The following is a 16,673-nucleotide window of genomic DNA, read 5'->3' as shown; positions in this document are numbered from 1 at the left end:
ATTTGCGTGTTACTAAGCTTGTAGTAAGCTTTAATCATCAATTGCTAATAGTTACAATCATACCACAATTATGTTACATTTGTCAATCGGAAATGGGAGCAGAACCCCCGTAGTAATTCTGTTTTCCTTTTACGAATTGAAGTTATCAACGAAGTGAGTTGGATACTTCCCCAGAAGTTAAAGTAAGCCAAGGCAGTGGGTGGGATTGTGATAGGCGGAGCTATTTGAGTAGGGCTGTGCTTCCTGTATATATGAAAGCCATACATAACTAATTCTTTGAATTCTCCATTATTATTCAAGACAAACAAAAATTTCGTGGAAGCTAATGTTGTTGGACTGACTCCAATAACTGGGGCATGTTTGATATGCTTTATTAATCATAACTAGCAAATTAAATCACAAAATTACATGTTTCTCAACTATAGACAACTTAGACTTGTGTCACGATGTATGGTATAATCGGTACATATCATTAATTAAGTGGTTGTAGGTTTCAGTCGTCAGGCAAAATGAATGATCATGAATTAGTGTAGTGGTTGATTGTCCTTGTTCAGATGTTCAAATGCGTACGGGAGTTTTCTTCTTGGGTTGATGCATTTATTGTCAGCCAACATAAACCACAGGTATTTTCATGTTTAACTTTGTTTTCTCCCAGTGGCGGTGTTATGTGGCAACAGATATACCTTATCCGCGGTATATATAGTCAGGTTTTCAAGTTGAGGGATTAACAGATAACAGATACGACCGGCTCAAGAAGATCCTACCCAGGCTTCTGGGAATCCGTCATTGTACGTCTGTACTCTGTACTGTTCGACATTTCTGCTACGACTTTTGTCCGCTTTCCGGTCCCAGCAATACTGGAATCAAGCTACCATCCATATGTGACCATTTTGAGTATGGTCGAAATATTGTCGTATTTTCATTATTAATAGTCGGTTCAAATTTAAATTTGTATGTGCAATAAAATTCAATATAATATAATTTTATGTGACATGATGCATCCTATAATAATTTATAGAATCTTATGTTTTTGGAGTATGATGGGTGAAGAACGCCTTATAAAACAATTGTCCATAATAAAGTAGTTCAAACCTTATAATTGTTATATCTACTGTTAAATCAATTCAGGTAAAATCCTGGAATCCTCAATATCATATTTGCGCAAACCGTGAGGAATGTGGCCATGTGGGCGCAAAATGGCGCACGCAAATTCTTGCAGCAATATTCAAGCAAAATGAAAAGATAAAGTGAAAAAACAACAAAATTGCTTTGGAATTTTCCCTTTCGTTCTCGTGTTCTACTTTAATTTGTTCACCACGAAGTTTCCTAAAGTCGAAATTCGTATCTGGGGCTAAGAGAAATTTTCTACAATATTCAAAATGTAAGCAAGATGTCAACATTGTTTTTTCTAATAGATATGGTGGAAGATTACAAGTTCCATTATTGAATGTTTACAATTTGAATTGTCAACAAATTGTGAATATTTGGTTGTGACATTCAGTATATAAGTTGTGAACATTCAATACGTAAAATGTATATTTTAGATCCGAGTTTACCTTACAATGTGGACCGGGGTCCACAGAATAATTTGCTCATTTTTTTGTCTCTATTCTTTTGCTTAAATAATGCGTTCAATAACTTTTTTTTTTTAAATGAAATTATCAAAACCTAACAGCCCATGTCCATGTTTCATTTGGGCTAAACATCAGCCCCTACTTATAGCCCAAATATAAAATGAATTGTACGAAGCCCAAATAAACCAAAATGTGAGTACCATTTTTGAGCCCACATTGGCAGTCCTATTTTACAGTTTCCTTGTCTTCGGGATATGAAGTGATCAACGACCGCAGCCAGAGACGAAATCGCCTTTACCTTCTCAAGCGGATCTCTCTCTCTCTCGTCTCAGCTTTGTGGTGCTTCTGCTCGTAAGTCAATCCCGGATCCCTTGCTTTGAATCTCACGTTTCTGTTTTGTTTTTTATTTAACTGAGCATAAAAACTAATGGTGATACTTGAATACAGGCGAAAAAATTAGGGTTGTATGTCTGAATATTGGATTTGTTTGACTTCCTATTTTCTTCTTACGACTTCGCCTTAATCGATGCTAAGCTGCTAGATTAGTGCTGGGGGGATTGTGTTAGCTTGATAACATATTTAGGATGAAGATATACTTGGATTTGCTCGAATTGCCTTTGTTTTTGTTAATTTACGTGTAATAGGCTGAACAATTAATTGGGTTAGATTAAAGATCGGATCTCTTCCGACTGATTGCATAATGGGATGTGCTTTTAGGATCTTTGTTCAGATTGCCCTATGTTTTGTAGTGATGAGACATCCAAATTTTGTGTTGGCAATTCTCTGTTTAATTGATAACAAGTGTCATTTTTTTCCCACATCCATTGGTAATGGGCTATCCATAACAGATTTTTGGTTCATACTACTTCAATAGCTCATGCTTGATATTATGGAACAATATATGGATCACATAATATTATAGAGTAATATATGCATCACTTTCTATTATAGAGTAATATATGCATCACTTTCTATTATAGAGTAATATATGCATCACTCTCTATTATATTATAGAGTAATATAATCTTCACTTTCTATCATAGAGCAATATATGCATCACTTTCTATTATAGAGTAATATAGTCTTGTGGTGACATGTTTCATGTTTGTACGCTGTTGCTATTGGTGAGTAATTTTACTGTTTTAATGATGCTGTTCTGAATGCTTAGAACTTCAATGTTATTCAAAATTGCATGTCGTTATTTTTTAACAAGTTCCATTTTGTAACCCTCAGAAGAATGGCGGGTGGTCATGTTGCACATTTGGTGTACAAGGGTCCAAGTGTTGTCAAGGAGCTTGTTATTGGTTTTAGCCTTGGACTCGTAGCTGGTGGCTTCTGGAAAATGCACCACTGGAACAGCCAGAGGAGAACAAAAGAATTCTATGACATGCTCGAGAAGGGTCAGATCAGTGTTGTTGCCGATGAAGAATAGACTTCATTTACATCTTTCTTTGCTGTTGTATGGAAGTCACTGTCATAGTGAATGAACCCATGGAAGATTGCATTGTTCTTGATACACTTTGTGTTACCTTAAGGGAAGCCAAAAAGTTGCCCCTAGAATTGCTTAGCTTTCTAGAGTAACTCTTTAGGTTTTCTTGGGATCAACTGTTGTTCAAATAATGGATCATTTCTGACATTATCATGGTTAATATAATTGCTTTACATTACCACCATTTAATTACATTAATTTCTATGCTTTTACAAGTAAAAATATTTGAATTCTTTGTGGAAACTCTCTAGTAGCTTCTTTGCAAAAAGATTGAGATAGAAGATAATTAAAGCATGTGTTCCATCTCAATAGTTGGACTGCACATATTATATTTATGCTCACACGCTCCCTCAACGTGTGCGGTGGATTCCAAGCGCAACACGTGCTCACACGCCCCCTCAATGTGTGCGGTGGATCCCATGATCTTCACGCCCCCTCAATGTGTGCGGTGGATCTCATGATCTTTTGCTCCATCTCAACTAAAAGTCTAAGCTGATAGTTGGACTGCACATATTATATTTATGCTCACAAAGATGAGAAGGAAGATAGTCCTTTTCTTGCAAATTCCATGGAGGATCAGTCTCTCTCCTCTTTGTGCTTCACAAAACAATCAAGAAATGCTTTTAATTGGAATTGTCAGTAAATTTGTAATATTATACTTATCAACTAGCATAACAATCAATCATTATTGCATGGACCATGGTCCACACAACTGTGTCGACCAAAAATAAAAAGTACATTATTTTAGGGTACATTATTTTTGTACTGAAAGTACATTATTTGATATATATTATCAAATAATGTACCTACAATACAAAAATAATGTACCTTCAATACAAAAATAATGTACTTTTTATTTTTGGTCCACACAGCTGTGTGGACCCTGGTCCATGCAATAATTTGCCCATAACAATCTGCCTAACAATTATACCACGCACTTGAATCTACCTTGCTAGGTGTATCTGGGTTAAAAATACACAATTTATATAATGAATATTCACAATTTTAATTGTGAGCATTTAATTTGTAAATTGTGAATATTCAGTAAATTGTATATTTTAGATCCAGTTCACAGAATAATTTGTCAAACGTAACATGAAGGCCTAAACTCAGCAGGCCAGTGTAGCGGCCCATTTACTTTGGGCCTGTAAATCGGAAAGGTCCAGACGTCCAGTGAGTCACAGACAATCAACGGAGAAGAGAGTTACCGGATTGGCTAAGAAACATTTCTATAAATCCGGCAGCCGAACTGCAATTATACTATAGTATTATGATCGCTTTCCGACGCGCCATGGCCCGAGCTAGCTCTGCTCTCTCGTCATCTTCGTCTTCTCTAGCACGGAAAAGCCCTAGGTTGGCAATCACTTCTAGTCCGAAGCTGTTCAAGGAAGTGTTCTTCAGGAATCGTCTCTCTTTCCCGACACGCCTACCAAATGCTAGCATTCGCTGCTTCGCTTCCACAGCCTCTGGTACCGCTCCAGCTGAAACCAAGGATAAAATTAGAGTTCAAAATCCTATCGTTGAAATGGACGGTAAGTTTTCTATACAACTACACTTCAAATTTTGTATTTTATACAGATAGTAGTAGTAATATTAGTGTCTTCATTTTGTTTTTATTGAATGGCGGTAGGTGATGAAATGACGAGAGTAATATGGACGATGATTAAAGAAAAGGTATGGTTATTCATTCTCTTTTCAAATCTTATGCTGAATTGCAGTATTCTAGTTCTTTTTTGCATAAATTTGTTTTTCTCTCGTTTGATTCATTGCCTTTTGGATGTTGTATTTCCTTGCAGTTGATATTTCCCCATCTAGAATTAGATATAAAGTATTATGATTTGGGAGTACTGAACCGTGATGCCACTGATGACAAAGTCACTATAGAAAGTGCTGAAGCTACTCTTAAGTAAGTCTGATCCATGCTCTGGAGCTGAAATGCAATTGTTTCCCTGAAAAAATTTTGTGGTCAGTGTACTTTTAGTGGTGCAAATGCTCTGGAGGATTGCTGTTGTTATTGTCATCATTAAACACTTCTCTTTAATTCATCCAAGGAATTTAAACCAGAAGATGCTCAAGATACTATGCACTAATCAGACGAAGATGTACCTGAATAATTCTACAAAACATGAAATCTGCTTTACAAAAAATTACATGTTTCATAGAATTTGATCATTGTCCTACGTATAATGCAGGTATAATGTTGCTATTAAATGTGCTACAATTACTCCAGGTCAGTTCTCTGCATCCATTTCATGCTTTCTTTGTTTTCAGCTATACTATTCAAAGTATGAAAAGGAAAGGGGGAAGTAACTGGTCTATATCACTGAAATTTGCCAATAAAAAGTTCAAATAGTTAATAAATTTTATCTCTGTCCTTGTAGATCTGATTTTGAGGCTTTATTGTGTAGATTACGCGACATTCTGTTGCAAGAAGTTCATTATAAACTTGCAACTAAAGAAATATTTTCCATCCATGTCAATGCACATTTGTTGTTTCAGATGAGACCAGAGTCAAGGAATTCGGACTGAAGTCTATGTGGAAGAGTCCCAATGGCACAATAAGAAACATTTTGAATGGTAAATGTGCAGTCTCTAATGTTCCACATTTTGCAATAGGAAACTATTGATGCATTTGTAAGATTTTCTATGATGTTTTAAATCTTAATTTCAAACCAATTTAGCTTGTGATATCTTATATTCCATCAAGCTTGGATAAGTGGACATCTCCCCACCAAGACATAGTTCAAGTAAACAAAACCTAATGATAATTTCATACTAGGAACAGCTAAGATGTGGCTGCAATTCTGCAGCACTTGTTGGGAAGGCTTCTATGGAATGTTATGCACTTATGCATTGCTTGAAAGTGGCTATTGCAGAGTTTATGAGAATGTCATAATCTGAGGTTTTCAATTGAGTGTCATGTTAGAATTGTTAGATACAAAACCTACCAAACAAATAACCTCTGATGATGCTTATCAGGTGCATACACCTCAATGGTTTTCTGGCCTAGGGAGACAAAGAACTTTAGGATCTTGCTAGACAAAGGGTTTCTATGCAAGCATTCACAATGGCAGTTATTTTTCCTTTCATCTTGCGCTTTTAATATTTGTTTATAATTGTAAGTTAATTACCTTCCTTCAGGTACTGTTTTCCGTGAGCCTATCCTATGTAAAAATATTCCAAGAATTATTCCTGGTAATGTTGTGTTTTCCAGCTTTGAGTATAATTTGCAGATGTTACAATACCTTTATAGGCTATAGCTTAGCTCTCAGTCTTGCAGGTTGGAAGAAACCCATTTGTATTGGTAGGCATGCTTTTGGTGATCAATATCGTGCCACTGATACTATTATTAAAGGAGCAGGAAAGCTCAAAATGGTTTTTGGTGAGCTAACTCCATTTTATACTGCTAGTATAGTACTTACGGAGGAAGTTTACTAAGATGTACTTGAGCCTTTTTCTTCTTCATTATTGTTCATTACCAGAGCCTGAAAATGGGGGAGCCCCGGAGGAACTTGATGTCTATGATTTCAAAGGCCCTGGTGTTGCCCTTGCTATGTATAATGTTGATCAGGTATGTGGTCTTGTAGCTTGACATGTCTTCAAAGTATTATTTAGTGCTCTTTCCTGCTGAATTCATTTTTCCCTTTCCTTTTTTTTTTTTTTTTTTTCTTGATGGTGCAATTTGTCAGTCAATTCATGCATTTGCTGAATCATCAATGGCATTGGCATTTTCAAAGAAATGGCCCCTTTACTTGAGCACAAAAAATACAATTTTGAAGAAATATGATGGAAGGTAACTTCAGATTTAATCTTGCCCTTGGGGATGGGGTAAATTTCTGTTTCAAGAAATGAACAAAATTCTCATTTTTGGATAATATTTTATGAATATCCAGTTTTTGTCAACCAAGAAACTGATACTAGTACTTTGTTTTCTATTTGCACCAGGTTCAAGGACATCTTTGAAGAGGTATATCAGGAGAAGTGGAAAGCAAAGTTCGATGAGCACTCAATATGGTTAGTTTACAGTCCTAGTAAGCTATGCTTCAGATTTAAATTCTTAGATATCTTATATTGATCTTCAGAATGATGTGGCTGACATTTAGGTATGAGCACCGCTTGATAGATGACATGGTAGCTTATGCAGTAAAAAGTGATGGTGGCTATGTTTGGGCATGCAAAAATTATGATGGAGATGTGCAGAGTGATTTACTTGCTCAAGGTGAAGTATTTCGAGCCTGATTAGCATAATTTCATTATAGTTTTTTGAGTGAATGCTTGTTGCAATTCCCTTGATATGAGATATATTAATAGGATCAAACTACTCCAAATGAAGTTGATTCTTTCACTTTTCTATGCAGGATTCGGTTCTCTGGGCCTTATGACTTCTGTTTTGGTTAGTGATTTCTCATCATTACATCCTTCCCTGTTATGGAATGTATCTGTTGGATTCCTAGAGCAATATGTGTAGCGTTCTTTGCAGTTATCCTCTGATGGCAAGACTTTAGAAGCTGAAGCGGCTCATGGAACTGTAACTCGTCACTTTCGGTTGCATCAGAAGGGACAAGAAACCAGCACAAATAGTATTGCATCCATTTTTGCATGGAGCAGAGGACTAGGACATAGGTATCCCCTCAAAAACCAAGTCAAAATTAGATAGCAGTCTCATTACTTGTATTTGAGGCCAAAAACTGTTCATTAAGAGTTCTTTTTTGGTAATAAATTTGGGCATTTCACTAGTTAGTGAAAGTTTGGAGTAGGATCGTATGCACTTACTAGCTAGTAGCTATTGTCCTGTTAATGCTTATTTCATTAATTTGCTTTTTGTGGGTCTTGTACAGGGCTGAACTTGATGAGAACAAGAATTTAATGGAATTTGTTCAGAAACTAGAGGCTGCTTGCATTGAGACAGTAGAGTCGGGGAAGATGACCAAGGATCTTGCACTGTTGATTCATGGACCCAAGTAAGTAGCACCGCACTGTTACAGTAATTGGTTAGGCACTGTCAGGAACTGCTTACACTTACAGGGATAATATTAATTCTAGTTGAAACGCGAAAAAAAAAAAAAAAAAAAAAAGTTTCTGGATCAGCCCTCAAAGTGCATAATGTTTCTTTGTGCAGGGTATCAAGGGAGTTGTACCTAAACACTGAAGAGTTTATTGACGCTGTAGCACAGAATCTCAGGTCAAAGATCAGTGCTCCAGCACTTACATGAAATAATATGTATACTTCCCCGTGATTGCAATTTGGAAAGCCTAGAGTTAAATACAGAGCAGACAGACCAACCATTCACAGCAATACATGGATGAGAGGAAGATAGTTTTGAGTTTTGACATTGACTTACTTGCTTTTGGTTCCTTCTCACAGCATAAATTTATCCATCCAATCCACAGAAAGGTTCCCAAATCCTTTAGGTAATGGATTCAAATCAATTTGAACTAAAATATTTTTCAGAGCACGATGATTTTAATAAAATGCTTGATATTTTGAGCTGCTGAATTTTTTAGTTCCTGCTTTGATTAATGCAGCCTTACGTGCTTATAAATTCCATTCACAGGAGGATTGATGTTTAGAACCATGTATAGGTAGGTTGGAAGCAATGAAAATACGAATGAGTTGAAAATAAAAGGGATAAAGAAATAATAATAATAATACTAGAAAAAGAATATTATTTGGTAGATGGAGGGATATTGGATAGGGTAGATGGTAAAAAAAAATCATAAAATAAGGAACATTTTGGGGAAGGTTTATGGGTATAGGATTTTGGCTAAGTCCTGTACGTTGGTCTCATGAAGTTTGGCAATCCTGAAGGCTTCCTGAAGATCAGAGGGGTTGAACATTCTCAGCGTTGCCCTAAATTCTGCTCTGAGACCAGAAATGAAACACTGCATGAGATACTTATCTATTGAACCTTCTTCTTCAAGCACGAAGATCACCAGACCACACAGTGCTTCGAATTCTTCCGTATATTTTCTGACGGTGCTTGTCTGTCTCAAATTTCTGAAATCCTCAACAAGTCTCCGTCGTCAAATCTGCAGAGAATCGCCTTCACAAAGCCTCGCCATTCCAGATTCTCCTTCCCCTCCCCCTTCATCAACTGCTGAATCCAAACCTCCGCCTTGCCCTCGAAATGCTGCGTGGCGTAAACCACCTTCTGATGCTCAGTGAAACAGGAGTAGATCCGGAAAAACCTCAAGCACTTGATGATCCATCCTCTAGGGTCCGAGCCGTCGAAGCAAGGGAAGGGTTCATGAACCTCCAGTTCTCGCAACATTGCCTCGTTCATTCTCTTCGTGGCTTTTTCCACTTTGGCTTCCAAGCTATTCATCTTTGCACTAGCCTCTACCTCCATCATACTCAGTATATGTTTCACGCCATCAACTAATTCTTCAATGATTTTCTTCAATTCCTCCATGCTTACTTTCCTAGAGTTGTCACAATGAGAAGATAGAGAGGGAGTGCGCAGAAAATATTTCTCCTCAGTCTGTCAATCCGTGTATATGTATATATATTGGACGATGCTGCTTCTAGATATAGATAATCCCCTCCTCAACGGTTACTTTTGACTGTTGTGAGTGTTGACCTATACAAAAGGAAAAAAAAAAAAACAAACAAACAAACAAACAAAAAAACAAAAAACAAAACCAATGAATATTAAAATTTTCAATACTTTCTACTCAATATTTCCATTCTTCCCATTTTTAAAAAATAATGATAAATGGTATAAATCACACCTCATCATACAAAATTTGGTTAAAATGGTATAAATATATTTTCACTAATAATGCACTAATCAAACAAACATGTACTCATTAGCATACAAAATTTGGTTAAGATGGTATAAATATATCTTCATCAATCAGTGTTTTGGCATTATTGATAGCTTATTAGACTCTTTTATTTATTACTTCATTGGAGATCAGTGAAATTGATAGTCCACACATTAGCAAGAGTTGCAAGAGATCAATAAACTTAATTGCCCACACATAAGCGGGTGGCAAGCTCTCAATCTGGTTCTCTATTTTAGAAGGCAACTTCCCAAATTGTATTATGTCTTTACTTAGACCGCTTGTTTGATTTAATAATACTACCTTAGTTTTGGTTTTCAAAAAGAAACGAACATCTACTCCGTATTCATTTTAATAGACTAAAGTATCATAATCTATTCATTTAGAAGCAAAACACACACAATGAGCTATGACACTCTAATTTTACAGTGTGTAAACTTATCAAGGAATTAAATTACATTTCAAGAAAAAAAAAATTTTAAAGGCGAACACAAGTGGACAACTCTGCCATTGTAAACCAAAACTTCAAAAGGTTGGTTTATGCAGACTCCTATAAAATGTGGAACTTTTTTTTTTTTGAAACCAAATGTGGAACTTGTTTGATGCTGAAATGTGGACAAAATCCCTCAAAACTCTTGTACAATGTTGACACTGAAATTCAGCATCATCCTGCAACTCAAAAAACAGTGTCTGAATTAACTCTTTCTTAACTTATGAAAGGTTTTTAGAATAAAGCACCAAACACTTTGCTATGAAACAACACCTGCTTGGGTTTAACATCTCATCTGAGGGAAGATTGAGGGGACCATTTTGACAATATACTTCTTTTGAGTTTAACAAGAAGTACAACTACCCCATAGCAGGGGATATGCATTAATGCGACCACCAAATACCTGTCAATCAATAATTACAAAGGGGCAATAGCAGTCAATGGGTTATTTAAGAATAAACTTTGAGCAAATGGAAAGAAAGAAAACGTAAAACAAGGAGAAGACTGGACATGCCAAATACAGGACAGTTCATAGCTGATCCAGCACAGCGTATACATTTCTCTTTGTTTCTTGAAAGGAATTAACAAACTCTTGTAGAAAAATATAACTCATGAAATAATCATAAGATCAAAAAGTTGCTTTTGTTATTTTGCCTAAAACTAGTTGTCATAGAAAACCTAATGCAAAACAACATACCACAAGGGAGCAGATGTTAAGGACAAGTCAAGAAATGGGTATGGCCACCTGTAAGAATGAGTTACACATAAGAACTGTGAAGTATATTCTTCTTTTCAATTCAAATGGGAATAAAATATTACCAAGTTGATACACAGGCATGAACACTCCATTGGAAAATGACATAAATACCAGTCCATATGAGAAAGTAAGCAATCCGGAACCAAGGGAATTGCTGGCAGGAGATTTCAAAATAGTTCATAAATGATCTATGAAACAAGTGAGATACAAATTAAATTGTTATAACAACCAAAAAAAATGATCAGAAGTAGCAATTTACCAAGCAATTCATTGCTATATCGCCGAGAAGCAGGATACCATTAAGTGTATGTGCAACCACTGTCAACTAGCCAAAAGAAAACATTGTTGGAGATATAATTGTGATATGAGAAATAATATATTTACAGCTGCACAAGAAAGGGCTTAATCACTACAAGTCTTTGTAACTTCTAAAGAAAACTTATAACATATAATTTACAAATATTTAACTTCACAAGCAGTAGTAGGAAATCACAAAAGATCCTGAGGAACCAGAGGAGTTATATAAAAGAGCAATCACTTACAAAACTCAAGTCGTAATCTTTGATAGTAAGAAATGGGAAAATGACAGTCCAGTACAGAATATCAGTAAGCATCACCGATCCAGCAGTCATCTGCATTTAGAAATGACAATTTTAGAAAATCATACAAGTTGTTTACTGTAAAATGATTTAAAATTGCAACTATGGTGGAAAGGAATCAATTTCTAAGTATTCAACTGCAAAAGTAGCACCAGTAAGGAAACTCTTGTCCATATAATTTGTTGAACTGTTCAATGATCTAAAATTATAACCATAGTGGAAATGCATTAATTTCTAAGTACTCAGCTGTAAAATTAGCATCATTACACCTCATATCATTCTTTGAATGTAATCTTATTGTGGGAATCTTAAGCAAATGTTCACACTTTAATAATGGAAGAAAGAGATCATGAGCATTAAAGGGCAGTATAGGTATAAGCCAATAGATGGGTATTTTAACTAGTATACCTGAAAGAAAATTTGAAAGATGTAGCCACATAGTCCAATACTTTTTGGAACAAGTAGTTTCCTATGGAAGTCCCCAGTTTTCACTCCCTGCAGATATCCTTTACCAGAGAGAGCTATATGCAAACTCTGCTCCTCATCCATCCGTATACAATCATTGAAATTTTCTGTTGTTTTGTAATGGAGGTAGCACCCATAAATAGAAAACAGTGATCCAAACTACATTGTAACACAGAGACACGGGATAAGCAAAAGATAATTTCAGGAACTGCCTAGTGAGTATGTCTAAGTCAAAAAAATAAATAGAGTGCTCATGGAAACTGGAAGAGGAAGTCAAGCATGCTACATACCAGAAAGTAAATGGTAACCAACATAAATGTCCACCTGTGCAGAAGAATAAATAAATAAATAAGAATCACCAACCAGGAAAATATCATCATATCCAGTTTTATAGCTTTTTATAGAAGATTAGATTAGATTAGATACTCTACATATAAGGTGCTCCTTTGGAGTCTTCAATATTTTTATTTAAATAAGCAGATAGCATAGGTCGTTGAAAATGCCTTATCTGATTTGTAATTAGCATTAGTTGACAATTGTAATCAAATAACACTTGCAATGGCACTAACTATTGAAAAAACTTGCACCCCTATATCCACTTACTGAGTATAATAGAAAAACAGGTCAACACCATGAACAACGACATCAGCAGTAAGTGCTGCTGCCAGTAAAATAAATGCAACTAATCGGAAAACCATCAAAATAACTGGGTGTAATTCTTTCACACATGGTCTCCAAGCCTCATCAAACCAGAAAAGCCAAGATTTCTCTTGCCACTTCTCCCTTCCATCGGATTCAGAATTGTCCCCCGCTGAAGATTCATATTTCCATATTAAAACTAGTCCTACAACTATGGACGTCAGGACCCAAGTTGCACAGAGCACAGTCCTCCAATTCCACCAATAACTTAGGGTAGTAGTGTCAGCAGCCACCATGAGTTGTTGCATCCTGTCAAAGATGCAACCTTACTTCCACTTCCTGCAATCAATAACTGTAAGTTTTTAAATGTTACACACTTGACATATGCATCATTGGACATGTTGCAAATGCACAATGAACAAAAGTTGAAAAATCAGGCATAGGTAAGGTGATCATTAAGACAAAAACAAAATATTGATTTGACAGAAGTTTGCAGCCCCAACAAAAGCAGCAGTCTCTTTTTCCAACCAAATTACTAACTTGGAAAACCACAAAGCTTTTGGCTCAGCTCCACTGGAGCTGGAGCAGGATAATTTCCTTTTAAATTCAGGAAAGTTATATAAATTTATGTATTTGATGAATGGAAACAGAGATATACACGTAGTAGGTAGCATATAATAGTCTAATTAATTTCTCAACAACCAGAACCAGAGGGTGACAATATGTGCACTGACGGTGCATATATCAACCAATGAAACTTAATTTCAGCACATATTAGTGCATAAATCACATTATTAAGAATGTTATCAGAAATGGACGACCGACAAAAAATGCTGAAATCAAATCATTTCTATATTGCTACAGCGCAATAAAGCCTTTGAAACAGGATCCTACATAGCACAATACAGCATTTAGAAATAAATAAATCCACCATAGCATAGCAGTGTATACATCGACATAAACACACATGATGAAATGCTAGAGTGCGTAATGAATACTTAGCGGGACGAACAAGTTGGGAGATCAAATGGTAGTTTTCTGCTCGCCTTAGTCCGATCTCAGAATCACAATGACCGGACTCCAGAGGATGGCGAAGCTGTGCGTGGTGGCGCCGCTGCTGGGGAGTGGGGGACGACTTTGTGCGTCGTTGGAACGAAAAAATGTTTTCCTCGTTTATCATTTCTTATTATATTACAACAGTTGAAGAGAAGAGGAGGAAGCGTCTGGTTTGTTCCCTTCTATTTTATTATTATTCTTAGGGGAAATTTTCTTGTTTATAACACTTTTCTAGAGTTATTTATGTATAAAGAATCAAATTGTAGTCTTCCTTTACTAAGTAATAATTTGTTGGGAAAGAAAAATAAATAAAATATATATTTTAAGTTTAACAATGTTCACTTAACATAAAAGGAAAAAAATTATTCTAGACTCTTAGTATTTGTGCTCACAAAGAGTTTAGACCTCCAATTTAAGAGAGTCACGTACTACTTATTTCCTATCCCATATATATTTATCCATTTTGACTAATTTTTAATACTTTTTGGCTTTCCACGTCAGTTGGTAAGACGTTATGACGTTAACACATGTCGCCTCCGGCCATTGGTATCTGATAATTTTATCGCCTTCACGTGGTGGTATAAATATTTTAGATCACGAATCCGCATTACTATTGTCTTAAATATATCGTTTGATGAACTTTCCACAACAAACGTTGTCGCATTTTACACGTGGCACGTGACTGTGGCTTTTTATATTTGGAAGTGATATATATAGCATCATTCTGATTCTGAGTTGGAATCTCATCCACACTACGCAATTATTGTTATTGTTTTCTTCTTCTTTTAAACTTTGACCCGGCATTGAAACCAAACCTCATGCATGAAGGAAAGCCGAAATCATTGACCCGGCACAGACAGGGGGATATTGGGCCAATTTAAGGCTCTTAGAAATGGCCCATTAGTTGGTATTGGAAAAGCCCAAATAATGCTACGAGTACAAGCCCAATTGTGAATCCCCCATTCCTTCCGTTTCCCTCGCTTATTTCAAGCCGCGGTGGCGTTGAGTATAGAGAAAAGAGAGAGGGAGATACTTTTTCTTCTTCAGTTGAGGTTTAAGCTTGGTCTCAATGGTGCTTCAAATCGAGGCGGATAAAAGATTATCGTTCAATCGCAGCATTAAATATGGAGATTTGGTGATTGTGTATGAAAAGCACGACGCGATGAAAGCCGTGAAGGTTTCTGAGAACGGGGTGCTCCAGAATCGGTTCGGGGCGTTTAAGCACTCGGATTGGATCGGCAAGTCGTTCGGGTCAAAAGTGTTTGGGCATAAGGGCGGATTTGTTTACCTGTTGGCCCCGACGCCGGAGCTGTGGACGCTCGTTCTCAGCCACCGGACTCAGATTCTGTACATTGCGGATATCAGTTTCGTGGTTATGTATTTGGAGATAGTTCCGGGTTGTGTGGTTCTTGAATCGGGAACGGGTAGCGGCTCCCTCACCACTTCCCTCGCCAGGGCTGTTGCTCCCACCGGACATGTTTACACGTTTGATTTTCACGAACAGAGGGCTGCCTCCGCTAGGTAAACTAAATTTCCCTTCTTTTAATTTTAATTTTTTCTAGATAATATTATCACTGCTCATATATGCTGTAGCATGTCTTTCTTAGTAGATTTTCCTCTATAGTATGACTGTCTTTACTGGAAATTTCCATGTTGATTATGCCAGTTCAGTGAGTGTAAGATATATATGAAATATGTAGATCTTTAAACATAGTGGAAAGGCAAGGCTGTATTCTTTAACATAAAGTTAGCATTTTGAAGAATTAGTGTACTTCTTTTTTAGTCTGTAATAGCTATAGCTCTCTTGGAGCATACAGAAAAAATATATATATGGTGTGATATGATGTTGTATTGTTATTTGTTTTAGTTGATTTGATGGTAATTGACTAATTCAGCATTCAAAATGTTGTCTTGTGTAAAGGGAGGATTTTGAGAGGACAGGTTTAAGCAAACTAGTGAGTGTAGGAGTAAGAGACATACAAGGGGCAGGGTTCCCGGAAGAGTTGTCTGGAAGGGCAGATTCCGTGTTCCTTGACCTCCCTCAGCCTTGGTTAGCCATACCTTCGGCTGGGAAAATGTTGAAAGAAGATGGTATCTTGTGCTCCTTCTCTCCGTGCATTGAGCAAGTACAACACTCTTGTGAAGCACTGAGTTCACAGTTTACTGGTAATTTTGCCGTTCTTGATCAGATTGTTTGCATCTAGAAATTAGAGTGTGGCATCACATGATCCACTCTTCCATGCTTGCTTCTACAGATATAAGAACATTTGAAGTACTTCTTCGCACCTATGAAGTTCGACAGAAAATTCTGGAGGGTGAAGGAGGTCCTATTGATGAAAATCCAAGCAAGAGAAAGCGGGTTACTAATGGAGTAGAATGTTCTGCTTCTAACAGTGTGATGCTGAGGCCTTCTAGCGAGGCAAGAGGGCATACTGGCTACTTGACATTTGCCAGGCTGAAATGTGTCGCTCTTTCTTGAACGAAATTTAAAGGATCTCTCATTTAATAAACAAGCTTTTTATTACAATGTAATATTTGTTCATAATTACTTTCTCAACCTATTGAATCACAAAGAGTCAAAATACTAAAGAAAGCTTTCTTCTTTTGTTTTCTATTCTAAACAACATTACCAATTCTTAAAGCCCTACACTAATACTAAAGAAAAATTTGGAATGCTTGTTTACTCTCGTCCTATTGACACGGTACTATTTAAGTGACCTACAACTCTACAAGACTCTGGCACTCTGAGCTTAAAACCATTTAAAACAGAAAACTGACAAACTCGGGCTAAAAGAACAAGTTTTCAGAGGAAATTCAC

The 16,673-nt window shown here is 36.5% G+C and overlaps 3 protein-coding genes across 7 annotated transcripts; 2 read left to right on the top strand and 1 right to left on the bottom strand.

Moving 5' to 3' along the window:
- Positions 1 to 4,316: 4,316 nt before the first annotated feature.
- Positions 4,317 to 8,560, top strand: LOC116013622 (isocitrate dehydrogenase [NADP]-like). The gene is made up of 15 exons (XM_031253475.1): positions 4,317 to 4,595; positions 4,694 to 4,737; positions 4,860 to 4,969; positions 5,256 to 5,293; positions 5,563 to 5,640; positions 6,205 to 6,258; positions 6,344 to 6,445; positions 6,546 to 6,634; positions 6,753 to 6,856; positions 7,009 to 7,077; positions 7,167 to 7,282; positions 7,422 to 7,456; positions 7,544 to 7,686; positions 7,902 to 8,024; positions 8,183 to 8,560. Exons 1-15 carry the CDS (start codon positions 4,334 to 4,336, stop codon positions 8,274 to 8,276), a joined length of 1,461 nt encoding a protein of 486 aa, XP_031109335.1. The 5' UTR covers positions 4,317 to 4,333; the 3' UTR covers positions 8,277 to 8,560.
- A 1,638-nt stretch (positions 8,561 to 10,198) lies between these two features.
- LOC116013624 lies at positions 10,199 to 14,011 on the bottom strand. 5 transcript variants are annotated; one of them, XM_031253481.1, is made up of 10 exons: positions 13,798 to 14,011; positions 12,764 to 13,151; positions 12,451 to 12,484; positions 12,104 to 12,319; positions 11,639 to 11,728; positions 11,356 to 11,421; positions 11,159 to 11,250; positions 11,037 to 11,084; positions 10,613 to 10,742; positions 10,199 to 10,518 (listed from the first exon to the last, which is right to left on the bottom strand). In XM_031253481.1, exons 2-9 carry the CDS (start codon positions 13,105 to 13,107, stop codon positions 10,631 to 10,633), a joined length of 1,002 nt encoding a protein of 333 aa, XP_031109341.1. In that variant the 5' UTR covers positions 13,108 to 13,151; positions 13,798 to 14,011; the 3' UTR covers positions 10,199 to 10,518; positions 10,613 to 10,630. The 5 variants fall into 5 exon arrangements, with proteins under 5 accessions (XP_031109341.1, XP_031109338.1, XP_031109342.1 ...); XM_031253478.1 differs by having other exon boundaries at positions 12,764 to 13,138; XM_031253482.1 differs by having other exon boundaries at positions 13,812 to 14,011.
- An 838-nt stretch (positions 14,012 to 14,849) lies between these two features.
- Positions 14,850 to 16,444, top strand: LOC116013625 (tRNA (adenine(58)-N(1))-methyltransferase catalytic subunit trmt61a-like). The gene is made up of 3 exons (XM_031253484.1): positions 14,850 to 15,376; positions 15,777 to 16,021; positions 16,111 to 16,444. The coding sequence occupies exons 1-3, from the start codon at positions 14,925 to 14,927 to the stop codon at positions 16,332 to 16,334; spliced, it is 921 nt and encodes a 306-aa protein (XP_031109344.1). The 5' UTR covers positions 14,850 to 14,924; the 3' UTR covers positions 16,335 to 16,444.
- Positions 16,445 to 16,673: the final 229 nt, after the last annotated feature.

This window comes from Ipomoea triloba, chromosome 3, assembly GCF_003576645.1.
Source record: "Ipomoea triloba cultivar NCNSP0323 chromosome 3, ASM357664v1".
Lineage (NCBI taxonomy): Eukaryota > Viridiplantae > Streptophyta > Magnoliopsida > Solanales > Convolvulaceae > Ipomoea > Ipomoea triloba.
The sequence above is the reverse complement of the archived record's forward strand: the minus strand, read 5'-3'. Positions and strand labels throughout refer to the sequence as shown.

Excerpts from the sequence above, each read along its gene's own strand:
- LOC116013622 (XM_031253475.1), top strand. The coding sequence starts at position 4,334 with ATGATCGCTTTCCGACGCGCCATGGCCCGAGCTAGCTCTGCTCTCTCG. Across the intron at positions 6,857-7,008 it reads TTGAAGAAATATGATGGAAG|GTTCAAGGACATCTTTGAAG; the intron begins GTAACTTCAGAT and ends TATTTGCACCAG. Across the intron at positions 7,078-7,166 it reads TTCGATGAGCACTCAATATG|GTATGAGCACCGCTTGATAG; the intron begins GTTAGTTTACAG and ends GCTGACATTTAG.
- LOC116013624 (XM_031253481.1), bottom strand. The coding sequence starts at position 13,107 with ATGCAACAACTCATGGTGGCTGCTGACACTACTACCCTAAGTTATTGG. Across the intron at positions 12,485-12,763 it reads CTGTTTTTCTATTATACTCA|GTGGACATTTATGTTGGTTA; the intron begins GTAAGTGGATAT and ends TCTTCTGCACAG. Across the intron at positions 11,085-11,158 it reads CATGCCTGTGTATCAACTTG|GTGGCCATACCCATTTCTTG; the intron begins GTAATATTTTAT and ends TCATTCTTACAG.
- LOC116013625 (XM_031253484.1), top strand. The coding sequence starts at position 14,925 with ATGGTGCTTCAAATCGAGGCGGATAAAAGATTATCGTTCAATCGCAGC. Across the intron at positions 15,377-15,776 it reads CAGAGGGCTGCCTCCGCTAG|GGAGGATTTTGAGAGGACAG; the intron begins GTAAACTAAATT and ends TCTTGTGTAAAG. Across the intron at positions 16,022-16,110 it reads ACTGAGTTCACAGTTTACTG|ATATAAGAACATTTGAAGTA; the intron begins GTAATTTTGCCG and ends TTGCTTCTACAG.